We start from the raw sequence: 22,253 nt of genomic DNA on the forward strand, positions 1-22,253 counted from the left end.
CTCACCATACAGAGTGTCTTTCTCTATTTCTACATCAGATGTTTTTTATTGATATGTAGAACAACTTGTGAATGAATTGTATTGAATACGGCTTTATAAACAACTCTTCAGGTATTTCTTCAGGGAACTATTTAGATTGTAAGCTCTTTTGAGCAGGGACTGTCTCTTTGTGTCATGTGTTCAGCGCTGCGTGCGTCTGGTAGCGCTATACAAATGCTAATAATAATAATAACTATTTCATAGATGCGAGTCGCTGACCTGAGCTCTAACTATATTGTTCCGAGCAAATTTTAGCATTGCAAGTTCCCTGAAGAGACACCCGGAGAGTTGTTTATACAGCCGTATTCAATACAATTCATTCACAAGTTGTAATACATATCAATAAAAAAACATCTGATGTAGAAATAGAGAAAAATACAGCTGTGTTGAGTCCTTTTCTCCCTAATTCTGCATTATTTTTTATGGTTAAATATTTTAAAGTTTTTATTATCAGAGTATTGTCTTCATTTTTTATATATTTTTTATTTTCATATTTGTTAGTCATCTTCGCTGTTTTGTCCATTCAACTTTTTCATGTCATGCAGTCTCCTATTCTCAATCTAACCTTCTTGTCCCAACCACATCATGCTGACTGCTCTGTAGCGTCCTCCCTCCCTCGCAGAAACAGGAAGGCAGGACGCTGCAAAGCCATCAGCACGACATGGTTGGGGATTTCTGCACTGCGTGGTAAGGACGTCATCGCTATAGGCCCTTGAGTCCAGACTGCAAGACTGTGTTGGCTGTGGAAGAGGGAGCAGGTTAGGAGGGAATGTCTTGCGGTCTGCTAAAAACTGGAAGGTGGCTGTTTTTTTTTTTGTTTGTTTTGCCAGCCACTGCTGGGTGGGCCCAGTTTCACCAGTGGCTACACCCCTGCTATAGATATCAGTGCACAGCTCATTTAAATCTCAGGATAATGAAGGTATTAACTAATAATAATAATAATAATAATAATATTGAACACATGCTGAGACTTGCATAAGACCCAAGGCTAAGCACAGGGTTGTTCTAACACCGTCTAAGGAGGAATTTGTTGCCAGAGAATGTGGTGAAGGCGGTTAGCTTAGCGGAGTTTTTAAAAGGTTTGGACGGCTTCCTAAAGGAAAAGTCCATAGACCATTATTAAATGGACTTGGGGAAAATCCACTATTTCTGGGATAAGCAGTATAAAATGTTTTGTACATTTTTGGGATCTTGCCGGATATCTGTGACCTGGATTTGCCACTTTTGGAAACAGGATGCTGGGCTCGATGGACCTTTGGTCTTTCCCAGTATGGCAATACTTATGTACTTACTAGTAAAAAAAAAGGCCCGTTTCTGACACACATGAAACAGGCACTAGCAAGGTTTTCCTTGGCTCCCCTGCAGCCACCCATGTCCAGCAACCCTCCTCTCCCCCTGCAGCCACCCATGTCCAGCCACCTTCCTCTCCCCCTGCGCCCACTTCAGCCACCCTTGTCCAGCGAACCTCCTCTCTCCCCTGCCCCCCTCCTGCCACCCATGTCCAGTGACCCTCCTCTCTCCCCTGCCCCCCCTGCAGCCACCCATGTCCAGCGACCCTCCTCTCTCCCCTGCCCCCCTCCAGCTACCCATGTCCAGCGACCCTCCTCTCAACATGGATCAGCTGTGAGGCATGTTTTGTTTTGTCCCGGGTTCTGAAGTTGACATCATAATGGTTACGGTGATGTCAGCCTGATCTACGGAGCCTAGCAGACCAACTCGGAATGAGCCCTCGGTCCCAGGCAAGTCAGAACATTGGAGGTGAGAATTATTGTACAGGATGAGGAATAAAAAGTTTACAAATTCTGCTGCATCCATCATAAATAAGGATTGCCTGTTTCTTCTCTGTTCTGTGAGCTTGAGGGGTCCAAGGTCCAAAACATTTTTCTGCCCTTTGGGAATAGAAGAGATTTTGGATATAACTATGCCTTTTTGTTTTTCAGTCTTCAGAGGTCTTAAAATCTAAGTTGAAACTGAGGCAATGGAATGGTTAAGTGGCTTGCCCAAGATCAAAAGGAGGAATGTTGATCTAGGCTTTTGTTTTAGCCCCAGTACACTTGGGTTTACTGTAGCCTTTATATCATAATTGACTAGCAGATTCTATCTCTCTTGTTTATACTCAGGTGGATTTGACTTTAGAATAGTATTTCTAGACTCATAATGTTAGCCATGACAGTGTCTAACCCAGCTAAGGTCATCCTCTATAGAAGAGATCTTCAAAGGAGCAACATAGGCTTCGGTCTACGCATTTCACATGTCCTTACTGTTTGCAGAGGGGTTTGATTAGTCTTTTCAAGGAATCTCTTTGAATGTAGCTCCATCTCATGCTATTTTATTTCCAGTTTTCCTTCATAATTAAACAATTTTTGCTGCTTCTGGGTTTGTATGTGATAACTTGATAAAATCCTTGTTCTCAGAAAAAGCAAAATTTCTTTTTTGTAGTGAGTGTTTTTTGAGGACAGCAGGATAGAGGTTCTACATTACCAACCCACCACCATAAGTAGTTTGCTTCTACTTATTTAACTATCTATCTATCTATCTATATGTATATATGTGTGTACACACACACACACACACCTACACCTAGTATAATAGCACCTGGGCAGGAATTCACACACCTGAGTGATACACTGTTGCTTTTTCCAATGTTAAAACTTTATAGGTGTCATTTCCAGTGTCTCCCAAACTTACAGGACCCTAGAAAAGAAGCTCTGCAATTTATTTTTCAGTATTAATACTGCTATTAACTTCTACAGTGTAGCTAATGTATGCATTTCTGTTCAGATATATATGAGAGAGTCCCTATTTTCAGAAGCTTACAATATAAACAAGGGAGACCAACAAGATACCAGGAAATGTATTACAGCAAACATGATAAAAAAAATCAGCAAGGCTATGATTAGGAGAAATATGTAAGACTAGTAAAAAAGGCCCGTTTCTGGCTGAAATGAAACGGGCACTAGCAAGGTTTTGCGCGGAGTGTGTATGTTTGAGAGAGTGTCTGTGAGAGTGACTATGTGAGAGTGAGAATGTGCAAGTGGGTGTGAGTGTGTCTGTGAGAGAGCGTGTGTGTATGTGAGAATGAGTGTGTGCGAGTGCGTATGTGAGACAGTGAGTGTCCTTCCCTGTCCCCCCTGTCAGGTGTCAGGACTGTGGACAGTCATGAAGGCAGCCCCTACCAAAATAATGAAAGCAAGACCATTTGTATAATAATCACTGCATTCCAGAGAACAAAATGGAGCAAGTTCCCACATGCTATCTTTTGCTTTCTGTATTCAGTAGCTGACAGGCTTGCTAGACTTACCTAAGTGGCTACAGCTACAATACACTGAAATGAAAGCAAGGAAACCTATGAGACGTAGATATGGCCGTCCCCTTGGCCTCCGACGCTCCTCCCTTCTTCTATTTGGCTTCCCTCTGATAGGTCCGTCATTCGGTGTGACGCTCCTCCCTTTTCCTGTTTCAGTTCCCTTTGATAGGTCAGAGCGGTGCAGCTGTGACACTCCTCCCTTCTCTGATAGGTCAGGGCGGGCAGAGATGTAGTGTGCTTAAAAATGGTTACAGAGCTTCGAACATACGAACTGTTGAAGCCTCAGAGGATGCTTTAGAACGTTGAGGGTGCTTTTTATGTGCAGGTGGGGTGTGGCCTACGGCCCAGATGGGCGTGGCTGAGACAGGGTGAGTAGTCCGAATAGCCTAGCCTACCAAGAGGACAGGAGTTCAGGACAGATGGAGTGAGCTTCAGAACGTCTGAGGGGGGATTTTATTTATATAGATTTTTTTTTTTTACTGCCACTTCAAAAGATAGGCTGTATACAGGACTTGAATTGAGGTTGCAGGGTGGTAGACTTAGGAGTAATGTCAGAAAACTCTTTTATACAGAGAGGTTGCTGGATGCCTCCCACACAGAGGATCTCTAATTAGAAAATGAATGATATAATCAACAAAACTTCGTTGCATATGTGTTTGCATGTTAAGTGGTGCTTAGATGGCAACTCTGGTTGTATCAACTAAGACCGGTGCTGGGCTGGCTTGAACGGTCTGAGCATAGGCGCCCGGTATCAGAGGCTTGGGGAGGCTAAGCCTCCCCGGCCGAAGGATCGATGTCAGTAGTTTTGCATGACAACGACGCCCACATGACCCGGTTCCGCCCGCCCAGGCTCGCCGCTCTGCCCAGCCGCAGCCAGGATCTGTTTTGGACCGACAACGACATCACGACGCGACCACACGCGACACGCCCATCCTAGTTGTCGAGTCCCCGCCCCCCCCCCCCTCACCCTCAGGCAGCCAGTCAGGAGTCACGGTCAGCCTTCCCTACTACGAGCGCTTGCTCCTGTCCCTCCGCATGGGCGGGAACGCGCGGGAGGGTCCTCACATAGGGAAGAACAAGACTAGAGACAGAGTGTCTGGTGATGTCCCCTCCCACTGACTTCTTGCCAGAAAAACTGTTGGCACGTAGGCGCAGTGCATTGGATTTGGTGAGAAGAGGCAGAGGTAGGTGCTGACTGAGTTGACTGAACCATAGCCAGAGTTTATTTAGTTCCTTCAATCAGTTCCCAGGCTGTGCATAATCCCAATTGTCTTTTTTCAAACCTGTGACTCTGGGCAAGTCACTTAACCCTCCATTGCCCAATATGTAAGCCGCATTGAGCCTGCCAAGAGTGGGAAAGCTCGGGGTACAAATGTAACAAAAAAAAGAAAGGAAGCCCAGGAAACGGAGTTAAGAGGACAGATAGCAGCAGAATCGGATACTGGGCCAGCATGATCAGAAAAACAGTCACCAGACAACAAAGGTAGAAAAGATCATTTTATTTTCATTATAGTGTTTGGAATATGTCCACTTTGAGAATTAGGTGGTCAACATTAAAAGTTTATATTTATTTATTTAGTTATTTATGGCATTTTATCCCACATTAAACATGAATTAGGGTGTTTTGTGGCTCAACATGAGAATTGTGATATTATGATCCCTTGCTTCATATTGTTGACGGTCTGCATTTTCCGTATAGGTGGTATATTGGTGTATTAGGTTCTGCCCAGTGTAATATTTATGGTACAGTAAGGTTCTGAGTGTGTTTTTGCACAAAGTTGTGCATAGTGTTTTGCAGTTGTGATTGTGGTTAGTATATGCTTTGAGCAACCACTTTATATTCTTTGACATATGATACATATCTAATATCTAAATTAAATAAAAGGTATTAATTGTGACTTTTATTTTTATTTATTTTTTCTGTGTTATCAGACAATTATGGATTTAAGCTCCACCCCTGGCCCGCCCCCTAACCCCGCCCCCTTTAGCCTCCCCAAACTGTTGGGCCACCAACCGCCTTTGGGTCTGAGTCCTGTATATAGCAGTCTGGTTTAGAGTGGGCTTGAGAGAGCTTCAGAGGAAACTCCTATAATTTGGAATGTGAGGACAGTTCTTGACAGGCTTTTATGGTCTTTGTCCTGCAGATGGGAACACTGATTTGGATAGGCTGGCGTGGGCTTTGACAGTAATTCCAGTAATTAGAACATAAGGACAGAGCCAAGCAGACTTATATGATCTGTCCTAGAAACATCAAAGAGAGGCTGTGATCAAGTATTTTATATCATGTTCATTGTTGATTTAAATCTTGAATTGATAATGAATGTGACTGTTGGGCAGACTGGATGAACCATTCAGGTCTTTATCTGCCGTCACTATATTACTATATGAACATGAGAAGGACTAATAAAATGCATAGAACTCAGACTGGGGTGTTTTTTTTGTTTGTTTGTTTGTTTATTTAGGTGAAATGGTTACAAAACAACCCTTGATCAGAAGTATGAGAACAGTTAAAAGGGAAACACTGAAACTAATTTCTGGTTGGGTGAGCAGATCTAATGATCCTCAGATGGTAAGTTTATGTAAAATTGATCATAATGGCATTTATTATAGTTTACATGGTGCTCTCTCTCTCACAGGACACTCAGGTTTTAGTTAACATTTTGTTGTGTAACTGGGAAATATGCAAAAAAGCTCTTAATTGGTGAAGGATGTACTTTTGGAGGAGAGACACCCACATACAAATCCAGCATTGGGTAAGGCTATCCTTCAACCACTACCCAATAGGACATAAAATAAGAAAAGGGACCATGGATGTTAATATGTAGTATGGATAAGTTGTAGCTACATTACTCAGTTTGGATTTCATTTTGCATGAAGAAAAATGTATCCTATATGAAGTAGTTATATGATGCCTGAAATGTAACCTTTTATTCTCCGAGGACAAGCAGGCTGCTTGTTCTCACGATTGGGTGACGTCCGACGGCAGCCCCAGATCGGAAGATCTTCCTAGCAACAAAGTTTGCTAGGCCTCGCGTGCACATGCGCGAACCGTGCATTTGCGACCGTCTTCCCACCCGTAGCGCGAGCGTGCTCCTCAGACTCTTTTTTTTCCGCGGCTCAGGGCAGCTGTTTTTCAGTAGTTCTGTGCCCCAGAGAGGTCGTCGCAGCGTTTTTGCCGCTTTTTCGCCAAGTTTCGGCGTGTTTCTAATGAGTTCGCTCGTGTTTTCCGTTCATATTTTTTAAAAAAAGTTTCTTTACCTCTATTTCTTTAGTTTTGCCCGTAAGTTTCCTTTCTTTGTCTGTCGTGAGCGGCCATTTTGGCCGCCCGTACGGGTTTTTCCCTGTTTTGGTGTCCTTTTCGGCACCATCGCGAATTTTGACATCGCCGGCGCGACTTTTCCGCCCATGTCCTTGAAGCCTGCCAGCGGCTTCAAGAAGTGCACGTGGTGCAACCGGACAATCTCGCTCACTGATAGGCACGTCTCGTGTCTTCAGTGTTTGCAAGCTGGTCATCGTCCCAATGCCTGCACGTTGTGTCTTCAGCTAAAAAAAGAGGACCCAGGCGGCGAGATCGGCTCAGTGGAACCTGTTGTTCGGAGCCCAGTCCAGTCCTTCGATGTCGACAGAGCCAGCGGTACCGAGGTCATCGACGGTATCGATGTCGGCATCGGGAGGGTGCATCGACGTCCGGAGCGCAGGTGATGGCTGTCCAGAGATCCCATGCTGGTAGCAGTGAGTCATCGAGTGGGTCTCCACCTGCCTCGAGGGCTCCTGCAGTACAGGCCCCCCGGGACCGACCTCCTTCGGACCTGGCCCCTAGGAGACGTTTGGATTCCACGTCTTCGTCAGTACTGGGAGGTACCAGTGACGTGCTTCAAGTGAAGGTGAAGAAGCACCATCATCGGTCACCTTCCCATCACGGTAGCGAGAGCTCCGGGGCGCCGAGGGAATTGGCACCCGGAAAGCGTCGATGCCGGGAGGACCGCTCACCCTCCATACAGGAGGTGTCAATGCGCTCTTCTCCGGACAGCCCGGTACTGCCTCCACACCCCAGGCAGATTCTGTCCTCGTCGCCAGTACCGGCCTCACAGCCTTGCTCGACAGACACTCTAGACGAGCGCCTCCGAGCCATACTTCCATACTTCCATACTTTCTGGAAGGACTGCTGCGACCATCCATTCCGGTACCGCCGGTGCTTGCGCCATCGGTACCATCGAAAGATGCGGCGGTTGGCTCCCCGCCCATGGTGCGGACTGCAACGCCGGTACCGCTTGCGGCATCGGCGTCCACTGCCACCCAAGTTGACTCCCCGTCGACGTCACTGGAGGGAGCTTCGTCGCCGGCAGTGAGGGGGGAGTCTTCTCGACATCGCCATAGAGGACTTAGTTCCTCGGCGTCGAGACGGGCACGGCTTCGGACCAAAGTTCAAGAACTGGTGTCCGATACTGAAGGTGAGGCCTCGTGAGAGGCAGAGGAAGACCCCAGATATTTCTCTGATGAGGAGTCTTGTGGTCTTCCTTCTGATCCCACTCCTTCGCCAGAGAGGAAGCTTTCTCCCCCTGAGAGTCTTGTCTTTCTCGTCATTTGTCCGGGAAATGTCTACGGCCATTCCCTTCCCAGTGGTTACTGAGGATGAGCCCAGGGCTGAGATGTTCGAGGTCCTGGATTATCGTTCGCCACCTAAGGAGTCATCCACTGTTCCCCTGCATAATGTCCTGAAGCAGATATTGATGGCGAATTGGAAGAAGCCATTAAGTAATCCCACTATTCCCAAAAAGACTGAGTCCCAATATCGGATCCACGGAGACCCAGTTGCCTCATGATTCTGGAGTTGTAGATCTGGCTCTCAAGAAAGTCAAGAGTACTAGGGATTACGCCTCAGCGCCCCCGGGGCGGGAGTCTAGGACTCTGGACTCTTTTGGGAGGAAGGCCTACCATTCCGCTATGCTCGTGTCCAAGATTCAGTCCTACCAGCTGTACATGAGCATCCACTTGCGGAACAATGTGAGGCAGCTGACGGACTTGGTCGATAAGTTCCCGTCGGAGCAGGCCAGGCCTTTTCAGGAGGTGGTCAGGCAGCTGAAGGCGTGTCGCAAATTCCTGTCCAGGGGTGTTTACGACACTTTTGATGTTGCATCCAGGGCCGCTGCTCATGCTATAGTGATGCTCAGACTCTCATGGCTGCGCGCCTCTGACCTGGAGAATAGAGTCCAGCAGCGGATTGCGGATGCTCCTTGCCGGGGGGATAACATTTTTGGTGAGCATGTCGAACAGGTGGTACAACAGCTCCACCAGCGGGACACCGCATTCGACAAACTCTCCCACCGGACGCCTTCAGCATCTACCTCATCAGGTAGACGTTTTTATTGGGGGAGGAGGAATGCTCCCTACGTTTATAATAAGCGTAGGTACAATCCACCTGCCCGCCAGCCTGCTCAGGCTAAGCCCCAGCGCGCTCGTTCACGTCAACAGTGTGCGCCTCAACAGGCCCCTGCAGCTCCCCAGCAAAAGCAAGGGACGGGTTTTTGACTGGCTCCAGGCGAGCATAGCCGACATCAAAGTGTCCGTGCCGGACAATCTGCTAGTAGTAGGGAGGTTAAAGTTTTTTCACCAAAGGTGGCCTCTTGTAACCGACCAGTGGGTTCTCCAAATAGTCCTGCTAGGATACTCCCTCAATTTGATCTCCAAACCTCCAAATTGCCCACTGGGAGCTCAGTCCTTCAGCTTCCAGCACAGGCAGGTACTTGCAGAGGATCTCTCCGCCCTTCTCAGCGCCAATGCGGTCAAGCCCGTGCCACCGGGGCAGGAAGGGCTGGGATTCTATTCCAGGTACTTCCTTGTGGAAAAAAAAACAGGGGGGATGCGTTCCATCCTAGACCTAAGGGCCTTGAACAAATATCTGGTCCGAGAAAAGTTCAGGATGCTTTCCCTGGGCACCTTTCTTCCCATGATTCAGAAAAACGATTAACTATGCTCTCTGGACTTAAAGGATGCTTATACTCACATCCCGATACTGCCAGCTCACAGACAGTATCTTCGATTCCATCTGGGAACACAGCATTTTCAGTACTGTGTGCTACCCTTTGGTCTCGCCTCTGCGCCCCGGGTGTTCACAAAATGCCTGGCAGTCGTGGCGGCGTCTCTACGCAGGCTGGGAGTGCATGTGTTCCCTTATCTCGACAATTGGCTGGTGAAGAACACCTCGAAGGCAGGAGCTCTACAGTCCATGCAGGTGACTATTCGACTCCTGCAGCTACTCGGGTTTGTGATAAATTATCCAAAGTCCCATCTTCTTCCAGTTCAACAACTCAAATTCATAGGAGCTCTGCTGGACTCCCAGACTGCTCGTGCCTACCTCCCCGAGGAGAGGGCAGACACTCTTCTATCTCTTGTTTCCTGGGTACGAGCGTCTCAGCAGATCACAGCTCGGCAGATGTTGAGATTGCTTGGCCACGTGTCCTCCAGAGTTCATGTGACTCCCATGGCCCGTCTTCACATGAGATCAGCTCAATGGACCCTAGCTTCCCAGTTGTTTCAAGCTGCGGGGAATCTAGAGGACGTGATCCAATTGTCCACAAGTTTTCTCAACTCCCTACATTGGTGGCCAATTCGCTCCAATTTGACTCTGGGACGTCCTTTCCAAATTCCTGAGCCTCAAAAGGTGCTGACTACGGATGCGTCTCTCCTGGAGTGGGGAGCTCATGTCTTTGGGCTTCACACTCAAGGAAGTTGGTCCCTCCAGGAAACAGGTTTTCAGATCAATCTCCTGGAGTTACGAGCGGTCTGGAACACGCTAAAGGCTTTCAGAGATCGGCTGTCTCATCAAATTATTCAAATTCAGACAGACAATCAGGTTACTATGTACGACATCAACAAGAAGGGGGGCACCGGATCTTGCCCTCTGTGTCAGGAAGCCATCAGGATGTGGCTTTGGGCTCGCCAGTACAGCTTGTTTCTCCAAGTCACCTATCTGGCAGGCATAAACAACAGTCTGGTCGACAGGTTGAGCAGGATAATGCAACCTCACGAGTGGTCTCTCAACTCAAGAGTAGTACGCAAGATCTTTCAAGCGTGGGGCACCCCCTTATTAGATCTTTTTGCCAGTCAGGTCAACCACAAGGTCCCTCAGTTCTGTTCCAGACTTCAGGCCCATGGCAGACTAGCGTCAGATGCCTTTCTCCTTCATTGGGGGAAGGGCCTCCTGTATGCATATCCTCCCATACCCTTGGTAGGAAAGACTTTGCTGAAATGCAGGATCGTGGAACCATGATTCTGATCGCTCCCTTCTGGCCGCGTCAGATCTGGTTCCCTCTTCTTCTGGAGTTGTCCTCCGAAGAACCGTGGAGATTGGAGTGTTGTCCAACCCTCAGAACGAGGGGGCACGTCTGCATCCCAACCTCCAGTCCCTGGCTCTCACGGCCTGGATGTTGAGAGCGTAGACTTTGCCTCCTTGGGTCTTTCTGAGGGTGTCTCCTGAGTCTTGCTTGCTTCCAGAAAAGATTCCGCGAAGAGGTGTTATTCTTTCAAATGGAAGAGGTTTGCCGTCTGGTGTGACAGCAAGGCCCTAGATACTCGTTCTTGTCCTACACAGACCCTGCTTGACTACCTTCTGCACTTATAATCTGGTCTCAAGACCAACTCTGTAAGGGTTCACCTTAGCGCAATTAGTGCTTTTCATTATTGTGTAGAGGGTAAGCCTTTAGTTGTTCGCTTCATGAGAGGTTTGCTTTTGTCAAAGCCCCCTATCAAGCCTCCTACAGTGTCATGGGATCTCAATGTCATTCTCACCCAGCTGATGAAACCTCCTTTTGAGCTACTGAATTCCTGCCATCTGAAGTACTTGACCTGGAAAGTCATTTTCTTGGTGGCAGTCACTTCAGCTCGTAGAGTCAATGAGCTTCAAGCCTTGGTAGCTCATGCTCCTTATACTAAATTTCATCATAGCAGAGTAGTCCTCCGCACTCACCCTAAGTTCTTTCCAAAGGTGGTGTCGGACTTCCATCTGAACCAGTCAGTTGTCTTGCCAACATTCTTTCCCCGTCCTCATACCCGCCCTGCTGAACATCAGTTGAACACATTGGACTGCAAGCGAGCATTGGCCTTCTATCTGGAGCGGACAAGCCCATTCAGACAGTCCGCCCAAATGTTTGTTTCTTTTGATCCCAACAGAAGGGGAGTGTCTGTCGGGAAACGCACCATCTCCAATTGGCTAGCAGATTGCATTTCCTTCACTTAAGCCCAATTTGGGCTGACTCTTGAGGGTCATGTCACGGCTCATAGTGTTAGAGCCATGGCGGCGTCAGTGGCCCACTTGAAGTCAGCCACTATTGAGGAGATTTGCAAAGCTGTGACGTGGTCATCTGTCCACACAGTCACATCTCACTACTGCCTGCAGTAGGATACCCGATACGACAGTTGGTTTGGGCAGTCGGTGCTGCAGAATCTGTTTGGTGTTTAGAATCCAACTCCACCCCCCTAAGCCCATTTTTATTCTGTTCCAGGCTGCACTCTGTTAGTTGGTTCTATTTAGGTCAATCTCAGTTATGTCATCGCCGTTGCGAGGCCCAATTGATCACTGTTTGTTGTTTTGAGTGAGCCAGAGTGCTAGGGATACCCCAATCATGAGAACAAGCAGCCTGCTTGTCCTTGGAGAAAGCAAAGTTACTTACCTGTAGCAGGTATTCTCCGAGGACAGCAGGGTGATTGTTCTCACAAACCCGGCCACCTCCCCTTTGGAGTTGTGTCTTCCCTTGTCTTTTGCTTTCTACTGGACTGAGGAGCACACTCGCGCTACGGGCGGGAAGACGGTTGCGCATGCGCGGTTCGCACATGTGCACGCGAGGGCTAACAAACTTTGTTGCTAGGAAGATCTTCCGATCTTAGGCTGCCGTCGGACGTAACCCAATCGTGAGAACAATCAACCTGCTGTCCTCGGAGAATACCTGCTACAGGTAAATAATTTTGCTTTCCTTAGCATCAGCAGGTGGAGATAGTGGACAATTGAACTCTGTTATATAGGGCAGTATGCAGCTTGATCAGTTAGTATTCCTGTATCTCCAGCAGGCAGTAGACGGTCTCCTAGCAGCTCCTGGTTTTGTTTGTGGATTCTTGTTTATGGTGCCACAGGCTTCTACTTACTCACAGGACCAAAAAATAAAAAAAGCTAATTTTCACATAATGTCTCTGCTATGAATAGCTGACTATAGGAGGAGGTTGAGCTCCTTAAATCCAGCCATTTTCCTCTTAGAGAAACTGTTCATTTGCCTTTCCGCTGGGGTGATTACACCTTTAAATATTATATTGCCATCGGGTGTTAATTGTGTTCAGTTTCACTTAATTTCTTCAGGCAGAGTCTGTCGTGCTCCCAAAGTGAGGCATGGGGAGCATCGTCAGGTACTCGGCAGCTGTTCCTTCTCAGGATACCTCATTTTCGATGGTATATCTCCTATCAAACTGAGCTCTCTTTTTCATCAAGCACTGCCATTTCCTCCCCTCACCCTCCCCACTGACAGTTTGAACTTCGTGGGTGTGGCTTGGATCTCTTTCAGGGAGAGAAAACTAACAACTTATAGCAGCAGCTTCAGAGAGCATTTTCCATCTCACAGATAGGCTGCAGAGAATACCTTCTCCTGCTTTAGACTTAGCCTGGCCTCAGAATGACATCCTATAGTATATCTCCTATCAAACTGAGCTCTCTTTTTCATCAAGCACTGCCATTTCCTCCCCTCACCCTCCCCACTGACAGTTTGAACTTCGTGGGTGTGGCTTGGATCTCTTTCAGGGAGAGAAAACTAACAACTTATAGCAGCAGCTTCAGAGAGCATTTTCCATCTCACAGATAGGCTGCAGAGAATACCTTCTCCTGCTTTAGACTTAGCCTGGCCTCAGAATGACATCCTATAGTATATCTCCTATCAAACTGAGCTCTCTTTTTCATCAAGCACTGCCATTTCCTCCCCTCACCCTCCCCACTGCCAGTTTGAACTTCGTGGGTGTGGCTTGGATCTCTTTCAGGGAGAGAAAACTAACAACTTATAGCAGCAGCTTCAGAGAGCATTTTCCATCTCACAGATAGGCTGCAGAGAATACCTTCTCCTGCTTTAGACTTAGCCTGGCCTCAGAATGACATCCTATAGTATATCTCCTATCAAACTGAGCTCTCTTTTTCATCAAGCACTGCCATTTCCTCCCCTCACCCTCCCCACTGACAGTTTGAACTTAGTGGGTGTGGCTTGGATCTCTTTCAGGGAGAGAAAACTAACAACTTATAGCAGCAGCTTCAGAGAGCATTTTCCATCTCACAGATAGGCTGCAGAGAATACCTTCTCCTGCTTTAGACTTAGCCTGGCCTCAGAATGACATCCTATAGTATATCTCCTATCACCTTCTCCCACTACTCCAACCAGAGTTACACCTAATCACACTGACCACCCTTCAACATCTTCTGTCCTTCTGTGACTGTTCTCTTGTGCTTGACTGCTTAAATATTTTAAATTTAAATGCTTTACTTTTTGTCTATTAGATTGTAAGCTCTTTGAGCAGGGACTGTCTTTCTTCTGTGTTTGTACAGCGCTGCGTACACTTTGTAGCGCTCTAGAAATGTTAAATAGTAGTAGTAGTAGTAGGGTTGCAGATTGTCACGCGGCACACAGTACATCAAAGTTTTCTCGGACTTCTTCCTCAGAACTTGCTCTATTCTAGCTTCATCTTGTGTCCCCTTGTTCTATTGTTGTTTGAAAGTGTAAACGCTTCACATCTGTCCGCTCTACTCCGCTCATTATCTTGTAGACTTCTATCATATCACCCCTCAGTCGCCTTTTCTCCAAGCTGAAGAGCCCTAACCTTCAGTCTTTATTCATAAGGAAGTCGTTCCATCCCTTTTATCATTTTCGTCACCCTTTTCTGCACCTTCTCCAATTCCTTTATATCTTTTTTGAGATGTGGCGGCCAGAATTGGACACAATATTCAAGGTGCGGTTGCACCATGGAGCGATACAACAGCATTATAACATCCTCTTGTTTGTTTTTCCATCCCTTTCCTAATAATACCCAACATTCTGTGCGCTTTCTTATCCGCCGTAGTACACTGAGCAGAAGTTTTTAACGTCTTATCCACGATGACTCCTAGATCCCTTTCTAGGTCTGTGACTCCTAAAGCAGAACCTTGCATGACATAGCTGTAATTTGAGTTCCTCTTACCCACATGCATCACTTTGCACTTGTCAACATTGAACTTCATCTGCCACTGGACGCCCAAGCCCCCAGTCTCGCGAGGTCCTCCTGTAATCTTTCACATTCCTGACGACCCTGAATAGTTTAGTGTCATCTGCAAATTTAATTACCTCACTAGTTACTCCCATCTCTAGGTCATTTAGAAATATGTTAAAAAGCAGCAGTCCCAGCACAGACCCCTGCGGGACCCCACTAACTACCCTTCTCCATTGAGAATACTGACCATTCAATCCTACTCTCTGCTTCCTATCTTTCAACCAGTTCTTAATCCATAGTAATACCCTACCTCCGATCCCTTGACTCTCCAGTTTCCTCTGGAGTCTTTCATGAGGCACTTTGTCAAACGCCTTTTGAAAATCCAGATACACAATATCCACCGGCTCCCATTGTCCACATGTTTGTTCACCCCCTCAAAAAAAAAAAAATGCAGTAGATTGGTGAGGCAAGACTTCCCTTCACTAAATCCGTGTTGACTAGGTCTCATCAGCCCATGTTTTTGTATGTGCTCTGTAATTTTATTCTTAATAATAGCATGTACCATTTTGCCTGGTACCGACGTCAGACTCACCGGTCTATAATTTCCCGGATCTCCTCTGGAACCTTTTTTAAAAATCAGCGAAACATTAGCTACCCTCCAGTCTTCCGATACCACACCTGATTTTAGGGATAGATTGCATATTACTAACAGTAGCTCTACAAGTTCATTTTTCAGTTCTATTAATACTCTGGGATGAATACCATCCGGTCCTGGTGATTTACTACTCTTCAGTTTGTAGAACTGACCCATTACATCCTCCAAGTTTACAGAGAATTTGTTTAGTTTATCTGACTCACCTGCTTCAAATACCCTTTCCAGCACTCGTGTCCCACCCAAATCCTCCTCGGTGAAGACCGAAGCAAAGAATTCATTTAATTTCCCCGCTACGGCTTTGTCTTCCTTGATCGCCCCTTTAACACCATTTTCGTCCAGCGGCCCAACTGATTCTTTAGCCGGCTTCCTGCTTTTAAGCCATATTGGATTCACGCGGCCCTATCACTTCTGCTTCTAGCCCTTCCTCGGTGGTGCGTTCTCCTGCCTCTTTCAATTGCAGCATCAGATTCTCAGTCTGCTCCTGCTATTAATTTGGATACAAGTTCCCTCCCATTTTCTCCTGAATTTGCCCTTCTTATCAGGCTTTTTTATTAGAGATCTCACATTGTTCCAGCCTCTATCCAGGATTCTTTCTCAGCACTTAGATACTTCAAAGAAGAGACATTTGGATTCTCCCAGATTTTTTCCTCCTGTCTGTCCTCCATCCACTGTTCCCTCAGAGGGTGGGATTTCAGCAGCATCTGTTCATTCAGTTCTACCAAAGGTGCTGAAGGAAGGGGAGAGCCCTCTGGAAGTGATGATCCCACAGATGTTTGGATTTTTCTCAGGGAAGAGTTGCCTGCCTTTATTACAACGGCTTTAGATGTATTTAACTCTCAAAGATCTACAGGAGAGGAAGCTGGAACCAGCTTTACAAGTATCCTTTTGAAGTTTCTGCCTTCTCTTCAAGCTTCTGTATGCAGTTCCTTTGCAGCTAGAGGTTGTTTGTTAGGTTCAGCGAGCAGATGACACTCCTATTCAGACTATTGGGCTCCTTTAGAGTTCCTAGCTATGGAGACAGGATTAGCATATCTGGCAGACTCTATGATCTTAGAGTTTTAAGCAAATGACCTTGGCAGTAACTGCTTCTAAGCATCGTCTTACTGAACTTTCCTTTACAGGAAAACTTCTCTTTGGAGACAATCTAGAAAACTTTGGTTAAGGACCTAGGGAATTCCAAGACTTGATATTTGCCTAAGGACAAACCTAGAGTGACCCTCAGGGAAAGGAATGCTGGCTTCGGCCTAACCCCTGGTAAGCCTTTTTTTGGTTGGGAGGTGCGTGGTAGAGGTGCCCAGCACTTCCACCAGCTACCTTCCAGGTGCTGTGGGGGACTAGCAGCCCTTCCACCAGCTGCCTTCCAGGTGCTGTGGAGGACTTGCAGCCCACCTGCATATCCTCTCAGCCTTCTCTGGATTGACTCTCAGGTCCACTTCAATCTGCTCAGGGCCTTCTCTCCAAGTGCCCAACACTCCCACCAACTGCCTTCCAGGTGCTGTGGAGGACTTGCAGTCCATCTGCATATCCTCACATCCAGTTACTTCTTATGGCTCCAGTACATTTTCTCTTCTTAGTACTGTCCCTTCCCAATTTTTCTCTATCTGAAACCACTCTATACTTCAGGAACATATTGCCCGTCTTCTGCTTTCATCATCTCACCTTCTTCCTTCTCAGCTCTCAACCTTCAACATTTCCTTCCTTCCATTCAACCACCTCCATTCTGAGTACATCTCACCTTCGTCGCTGTCATCATGCTCTCTCTACTCTTCTCCGTACTCTCTTGCTCAGTCTCCTGCTTTCCAGTGGAGATACCAATCCCAATCCTGGTCCTCCACATCAGCACTCATCCTTTTCGTGCAGGTCATACCGTGATGTCTCCAATCTGATTTCTGTTCCTCTCCTCCCCCCCTTTCTTCCCTGCCTTTTTCATGTGCTCTGTGGAATGCCCACTCTGTCTGCAACAAACTCCTACACCCACAACCTCTTTTGTCTCCCGTACTCTCCCATCTGCTTGCCCTAACTGAGACTTGGCTTTGCCATGAAAACTCTGGTTAGCTGCGGAGGTGATGTTGGGCTACTACTTTCACTGTCCTGTAGATTTTAACCTCTTCTTCCACCTCAGTCTCACTGCTTTTCTTCCTTCAAAGTCCACTCCATCCGTCTGTTCACGTCTCTGTCTCTGAGTAGCAGTGATTTATCGACCCCCTGATAAATCCCTTTCTTTCTCACTGACTTTGACGCCTGGCTTTCCTTCTTTCTTGAACCTTCATCTCCTTCCCTCATTGGGGATTTTAACAATCATGCTAATGATTCCTCTGACTCTTATGCTTCTCAGTTTCTCACTTTAACATCCTCTTTCAATCTTCAGCTGTGGTCCACTACCGTTACTCACCAAAATGGCCACTGTCTTGATCTTATCTTCTCCAGCTGCTCACTCTCCAGTTTCTACGCCTCAGCTCTTCCCGTCTTTGACCATCATCTGATATCTTTCACACTTAAACACCCTCGCCCTCCCCACCCCCAGTCCTGTCCAATCTTAACATTTAGGAATCTTCTACTCTGTCCATTGTTTCAAATCTCTTCTCAACCACTATGTTGTCCAAGACTGTCAATGAGGCTGTCTCATTCTGTACTACTATTCTCCTCTGCTCTGGATACTTTTGCGCCTCCCATTCTGTAAGGCATACAAAACCCCAGCCTTGGCTGACCTCTAGAATCTGCTACCTACATTCCTGTACCCACTCTTCCAAATGCCTTTGGCTGAAATCCCATGCCCATGCTGACTTTATACATTTCAAATTCTTGTTGACCTCCTTCCAGTCTGTTGTTTCACTTGCTAAACAGGACTACTACATCCAGTTGACAAATTCTCTTGGCTCAAACCCTCAACGTCTCTTTCCCACACTGAACTCTCTCTTCAAAGTACCTTCAACTTCCACCTTCATTTTCTCCCCAGAGTCTGGCTGAGTACTTTCATGATAACATTCCCAAGATTAAACTTGAATTCTCAACCAAGTCACCTCCACCTCTCCTTCCCTTAGTCCATTCTCTCAACCCGCTTTCAACCCCTGCCTCCTTTTCTGAAATCACTGAAGAGGAAACTACACATCTTATTTCCTCCTCGAAACTAGCTACCTGTTCTTCTGATCCTATTCCCACCCATCTACTTAGCACTATCTCTCCTACTGTCATCCTTTTTATCTGTCATATCCTCTGTTTTTCACTTTCCACTGCGACTGTTCCTGATGCCTTTAACCATGCCATAGTCACACCACTCCTCAAAAAACCTTCATTGGATTCTACCTGTCCTTCAAGCTATCACCCCATCTCCCTCCTCCATTTCCTATCCAATATGCTTGGATGTGCTGTTCACCGCCATTGTCTTGACTTTTTCATCTCAAGCTATTCGTGATCCACTTCAATCTTGTTTTCACCCTCTTCATTGAACTGAAACAGCATTTGCTAAAGTCTCCAATGAACTGTTCCTGGCCACATCCAAAGGTCTATATTCTATCCTCATCTTTCTCGATCTATCTGCTGCTTTTGACACTGTTGATCACCGCCAACTCCTTGATACTCTGTCGTCACTTGGATTTCAGGGCTCTGTTCTTTCCTGGTTTTCTTCTTATCTCTCCCATCGTACTTTTAGAGTTTACTCTGGTGAATCCTCCTCCACTTCTATCCCATTATCAGTTGGCGTACCTCAGGGATCTGCCCTGGAACTCTTCTTCTTTTCTCTATCTATACTTTTTCCCTTGGTACTCTGAGTTCATCCCATGGTTTTCAGTATCACCTTTATGCTGATGACTCCCAGATCTACCGCTCCACACCAGAAATTTCAGCAGGAATGCATGACCAAGACTGAGCTTCTTATCTTTCCCCCTAAACCAGCCTCTCCTCTTCCCCCATTCTCTCTGTCTGTGGATAACACTCTCATCCTCCCTGTCTCATCAGCTCGTAGCCAGCAATGAATTCCTATCCATTGGCTTTTTTAAATCTTTTGTATTAAACTGATGGTTCTTCCAGGATAACTGTACATCTAAAAAATGTATATTAGTTGTTGAACTATCAAATGTAAATTGGATAGCCACATTTCATTGATTAAGCCATGTTACAAAATCTGCCAAAGAGTGTTTATCACCTACCCATATCATAAAAATATCAATAAATCTCTTCCTATATAATAATTCTCACCTCCAACGTTCTAATGTGCCTGGGACCATGGCTCCCTCGGAGGTGGTCTGCTAGGCAGTTTAGAATGCACTGACGTCAGTGATGTCACTGACAGCTGATTCCAAGGCAAGGGGAGGAGTGTTTCCCTATTCCTCCCCCTGCATGGGAAACAGCTGTCAGTGCCCCCCCCCTCAGCGCAACACCCATGCCCCTGCCCTGCAAAACTGCGAGCCAGGCAGAGGGAGGAGTAGTTTCTCTACTCCTCCCCCTGCCTACTAATCAGCTCGCAGTGCCCCCCCCCCCCTCGGCGCAACACCCAAGCCCCTCTGCCCTCCTCGACGCATCACCCAAGACCCTCCCCCCGGCGCATCACCAAAGCCCCTACCCCCCCCCCCCCCCTTCTCAGGCACATCAACTCCCTCGCCACCCGCAGCCGCCAGTACTAATGCTGTCCGGCCACTGCTGCTTCTCCTGTGGAGCAGCAGCGGCCGGTACAAAAAGAAAAAAGCCAAAAAAAGATTTTTAACCTGAAACGCGGCTTCGTAGACAGCCATCTGGCATTGGCTGTCGTCACTGCAGCCGGTCCTCCTCTCCCCTCCATGTCACTGCCCCTACAGGAAGACCCCGGAGGAGCGCAGTGACGTCCGAGGGGAGAGGAGGAGCCGCTGAAGAGATGGCACCCAATGCCAGATGGCTGTCTACGGAGCCGTGTTTCAGGTTTAAAATCTTTTTTTGGCTTTTTTCTTTTTGTACCGGCCACTGCTGCTCAACAGGAGACGCAGCAGCGGCCGGACAGCATTAGTATTGGCGGCTGCGGGTGGCGAGGGGGTTGATGTGGCTGGCGGGGGGGTAGGGGCTTGGGTGATGCGCTGGGGGAAGGGTAGGGGTTTGGGTGATGCGCCAAGGGGGGAGGGGAGGGTCACTGGACATGGGTGGCTGGAGGGGGGCAGGGGGAGGAGAGGGTCGCTGGACATGGGTGGCTGCAGGGGGAGAGGAGGGTTGCTGGACATGGATGACTGCAGGGGGGGCAGGGAAGAGGGAGGTGGGGAGGGGGTCCTGAGACCAGATGGGTGGCTGCAGGGGAGGGCAGGGGAGACAGAAGGGACGCTGCAGGGGGAGAGGAGGGTCCACTGGACATGGGTGGCTGCAGGGGGGGCAAGGGGAAAGGAGAGGAGGGTCGTTGGACATGGGTGGCTGCAGGGGGGCAGGGGAGAGGAGGGTCGCTGGACATGGGTAGCTGCAGGGGGAGAGGAGGGTTGCTTGACATGGGTGGCTGCAGGGAGGGCAGTGGGAGAGGAGAGTCGCTGGACATGGGTGGCTGCAGGGGAGAGAGGAGGGCCGCTGCACATGCGTGGTTGCAGGGGCAGAGGAGGGTTGGTGGGGAGGGGGTCCTGAGACCAGATGAGTGGCTGCAGGGGGGGCAGGGGAGACAGGAAGGACGCTGCGGGGGGGGGGGGGGATTACCTTGCTAGTGTCCGTTTCATTGCCTACTGAAACGGGCCTTTTATACTAGTCCAGCCTCAGTTCTTCAAAATCAGCCATAAACAGATTGGCGATTGTGGGGGTAAAAGTGTCTCCCATGGCTACCCCACCCAACTGAAGAAAAAAAAAGTCCCTTAGAAAAGAAAATAACTCTGTTGTAATGCAATCTGTCAGTTTCAATAAAAATTCTGTAGGTACCTCAACAGGTTTAGGTCTCCTTTCTAGTGCTTCTTCAGCTATTCGCAATGCTTGATCTTACAGTATAGATGTGATTTAATATCTAAAGTCACTAGCAGAATATGAACAAATCACGGTACAGATATATCACTTAATAATCCCAACAAATGCTTGGTATCTCTCAAATAGGATTTAGTTTGGAACACTAAAGGTTAGTACTAAGAATTCTGCAATATTATCACCAAGTACTCCAGGTTGCTTTGAGGTATTTTCCTCCATGTTGTATATATCTTATGGCTTTAAGTCAAAAGCATTTTAATGAATTCCATGTTACTTCCGCTAGACAAGTTTCTGATATGCAAGCTTTGTCCTGTAGAGACCATTCCTTCACTTTTCAGAAGCTGGAGTCACTATCTGGACTGTTCCATCCTTTCTGCCAAAAGTCATCACATCTTTCCGTATCAGCCAACCTTTACCTTTATTCCTTCCTTCTTTTTAGACAAGAAGATTACAGGAAAGATTTCCATTCTTTACATTTTCTGGATGTATATCGAGTGCTTCTTCATTATCCAGAGATTACTAATGAATTTTGCAGACCTGATCATCTTTTTGTCCTCTTTGCGAGTCAAAGGAAATGTAGACTCCAAGGCAACAAATTGCTCAATAATTAAGGAAGCTATTTCTTCTACATATATTTTTCTAGTAAACAACCTCCTGGTTTTTTACATGCCCACTCTACCAGAGCAATGTCTACATCGTGGGCAGAATCTCATACTTTTTCTCTCTTAAATATTAATAACCGTCCCTTATGTATATAACCAACATACTTTATTATAATAATCAGATTTAAAAATTGTCTAATACCATTCATTCCCCCTTATTCACAATAATTTCACCACAATGTGAATAATCAGTTTCCACACACTGAAGAAGAAGGGTTGCCTTCGAAAACTAATTTAAAAAATGCATTTAGTCCAATAAAAAAGGTATCTTATTAAAGTACCGGAGAGACGATTATCTCTGTTTGCTTGATGTACTAGTGAGGAGTCGAATTGTAATTCATTTCACATACTTGTCATTTGAAGATCTTTAGAGGGAAGCATCTATCAGGTTCTGATATTGTGGTTGATATAAAGAGACCTTGTGAAGCAAACAGAGATAATTGCCTCTCCAGTACTTCAAGACAGACAATAAGTGATTTGACCCAATATC

The 22,253-nt window shown here is 46.9% G+C and overlaps 1 protein-coding gene across 1 annotated transcript in view; it reads left to right on the plus strand.

Moving 5' to 3' along the window:
* Positions 1-22,253, plus strand: part of XPO1 (exportin 1) — a 543,231-nt gene that overhangs the window by 418,203 nt on the left and 102,775 nt on the right. The window contains 1 exon segment of the mRNA XM_030196174.1: positions 5,809-5,915. Coding sequence (XP_030052034.1) covers positions 5,809-5,915 — 107 coding nt within the window.

Source organism: Microcaecilia unicolor, chromosome 3 (genome assembly GCF_901765095.1).
Source record: "Microcaecilia unicolor chromosome 3, aMicUni1.1, whole genome shotgun sequence".
Lineage (NCBI taxonomy): Eukaryota > Metazoa > Chordata > Amphibia > Gymnophiona > Siphonopidae > Microcaecilia > Microcaecilia unicolor.